The 2,804-nt window shown below is 40.0% G+C and overlaps 1 protein-coding gene across 1 annotated transcript; it reads right to left on the bottom strand.

Annotated features, from left to right (window-relative positions):
* Positions 1-272: 272 nt before the first annotated feature.
* On the bottom strand, positions 273-2,031 carry LOC114643706 (gastrula zinc finger protein XlCGF52.1-like). The gene is made up of 2 exons (XM_051927596.1): positions 739-2,031; positions 273-699 (listed from the first exon to the last, which is right to left on the bottom strand). The coding sequence occupies exon 1, from the start codon at positions 1,868-1,870 to the stop codon at positions 809-811; it is 1,062 nt and encodes a 353-aa protein (XP_051783556.1). The 5' UTR covers positions 1,871-2,031; the 3' UTR covers positions 273-699; positions 739-808.
* Positions 2,032-2,804: the final 773 nt, after the last annotated feature.

Genomic DNA, 2,804 nt, shown 5'->3' on the forward strand with positions numbered 1-2,804 from the left:
GTTCTCCTCTCTCCACAGAGGACCTCTGGAGCTCTGACAGAGTGACCATCGGGTTCTTGGTCACCTCCCTGACTAAGGCCCTTCTCCCCCGATTGCTAAATTTAGATGAACGGCCAGCTCTAGGAAGAGAGAGAGAATTCCTTTGACTTCATGCTTGGTTTGTGCTCTGACATGAACCGTCAACTGTGGGACCTTATATAGACAGGTGTGTGCCTTTCCAAATCCTGTTCAATCACCTGAATTTACTACAGATGGACTCCAATTAAGCTGCAGAAACATCTTAAGGATGATCAGGGGAAACAGGATGCACCTCAGCTCAATTTTGAGCTTCATGGCAAAGGCTGTGAATACTTATGTACATGTGCTTTCTCAATTTTTTTACTTTTAATAAATTTGCAAAAATCTCAAGAAAACTTTTTTCACATTGTCATTATGGGGTGTTGTGTGTAGAATTCTGAGGAAAAAAATGAAGTTAATCCATTTTGGAATAAGGAAAAATGTGGATAAAGTGATGCGCTGTGAATACTTTCCGGATGGTACTATATGTGTGTTTCTCTTTATTTCTTTATGGGGTACTTTACAAGTGCTTCTCTCATCTTTAATAATGCTGCAAAATACGTGGACTCTCTGCATCTACACAATTAAGGCTGTCATTATTTTGCTTAAAACAATCAAGTGTGTGACAGTTACCAGCTCTGTCTGACAGAATCTACTCTTTAGTTTTTCCTCCCTGCCCACACCCCAATAACTGTAGTGGACCACTCTATGTCATCAAGCCATGGTTCACTTTTACCAGGTCATTTATGTGTCAAGTCATCCTGATGTCACTCTGATGTGGGGTTCCATTGAGAGTGAAATCTGATGTGTTGCTGAAGACTACTTCTGTAGAAGAACTGTTTGCCACATTCAGAACAACAAAACGACTTCCATCCTGAGAGGGATTTTGTGTGTCCATGATGTCTGTGTATATCCGAGAATTGTTAGCCACATTCTGAGCAGGATGAAGCTTCTCTCCGGCATGAATTTTTGTGTGCCTTCGAAGATTTCCTTTTATCGAGAATTGTTTACCACATTCAGAACAGCTATATGGCTTCTCTCCAGTGTGTATCTTTATGTGCCTTGTAACATAACTGACAGTTGAAAACTGTTTGCCACATTCAAAACAGCCATATGGTTTTTCCCCAGTATGAATTTTCATATGTCTCTGAACATCACTTGCATTTGAGAATCGCTTACCACAGTTAGAACAGCAGTGTGTTTTTTCTCCTGTGTGAACTCTTGAGTGTACTTTAAGATTGCTTGCCTTTAAGAATCGTTTCCCACATTCAGCACAACAATGTGGTTTCACACCTGTATGTATCCTCTTGTGCTTTTTTAGCTCACCAAGCAGGGAAAATTGTTTGCTGCAGTCTGAACAGCAAAATGGCTTCTCCCCAGTGTGAACTGTTGTATGTGACTTAAGATTACTGATGTGTGCAAATCTTCTCCCACATTCAGAACAGGGATATGGCTTTTCTCTAGTATGAACTCTTGTGTGTATTTGAAGATCACTGGACTTTGAAAATGGTTTGCCACATTCATTACAACAATATGGCTTCTCTCCAGTATGCATTTTTCTATGTCTCTGATAGTTGTTACTGTAAGAAAATCGTTTACCACATTCAGCACAGCAATACGGCTTCTCACCGGTGTGAATTCTTAAGTGGGTCTTAAGATTTCGAGTTTGCGAGAATCGCTTACCACATTCAGAACAGATGAAAGGCTTTCCTGTTACATAAACATTTCCGTGATCTTTACAATCAGATTTAAAGGTTGAACTTTTCTCATTTTCTTGGCAGACATCTAAAGCAAGGGGTTCACTATTTTGCATTTGTTCTCGAGCACTGGTGGCACCTAACCCTGTTGATTTCACAACATGAAAAGAAGATGGCCTCAAACTCTCTGTCAGCTTCTTCCCATCTTCAATTTGCAGCTTCTCCCGATGTCTACACTGAAGTGAGTAACACCTGCCATCCTCTTGCAGACCTGTTTCAAAAGAAAAAAGTATTATTGATTTAAAATGCAAAATGGAAATTGATAGACATATCTATGCACCTGGACAAATTAAATAATAAAGCACATAAAGGAGAGTTCAACCTACACGTTATTCAAGGCAACAGGCCATGTTTGTCACTGTATTTTGGTAAAAAGCTGGAATTCCATATTTTTCACTTAAAGGACCCTTATGAAAACACATGATTATTTAGCCTGGAGAAGTTTTTGGCAGGGGATCATTTAGCACAGAGAAACGTTTAATTTCATCAGTGTTGTAACAGGCATCACACCAGCAGAAGGTGAGGAGATGTGGCTTCCACCCAGGTATTAGTCTGTGCCTCCATTTCTGACAGTCTCAAGCCATTTTAGGATCAGAAGGGCTGAGTCTGTCTTAGCGGTGCTAAGCACAAGGCAGGAATCAACCCAGTTCATCGTGGGCACAGTCCACGTATGCATGCAAGGATGCGCAAACACAAACACGCGTACTACGCCAGGTCACAGATGTCTTATGGAGCATTAATATATGCAGTGTAACGAGGCCTTGAAGTCAATTAAATTGCTTTCTTAGAAACTGATTTACAAATTAATCTAATTTACACATGTTTTGGATAAAAGAAAGAAATTTGAAAAGACTTAGGAGGAAAATGCAACCTCCACACTGGCTGGGATTTATTGAAGCTAGGGGTGTGCTGGTAAGCTGTTTCATCTTGTTCAATCAGTAAAGAAATAAATAAAGTTATAAACAACCCCAATTCCTAAAAACTTGGGAC

Source organism: Erpetoichthys calabaricus, chromosome 5 (assembly GCF_900747795.2).
Source record: "Erpetoichthys calabaricus chromosome 5, fErpCal1.3, whole genome shotgun sequence".
In the NCBI taxonomy this organism is placed as follows: domain Eukaryota; kingdom Metazoa; phylum Chordata; class Cladistia; order Polypteriformes; family Polypteridae; genus Erpetoichthys; species Erpetoichthys calabaricus.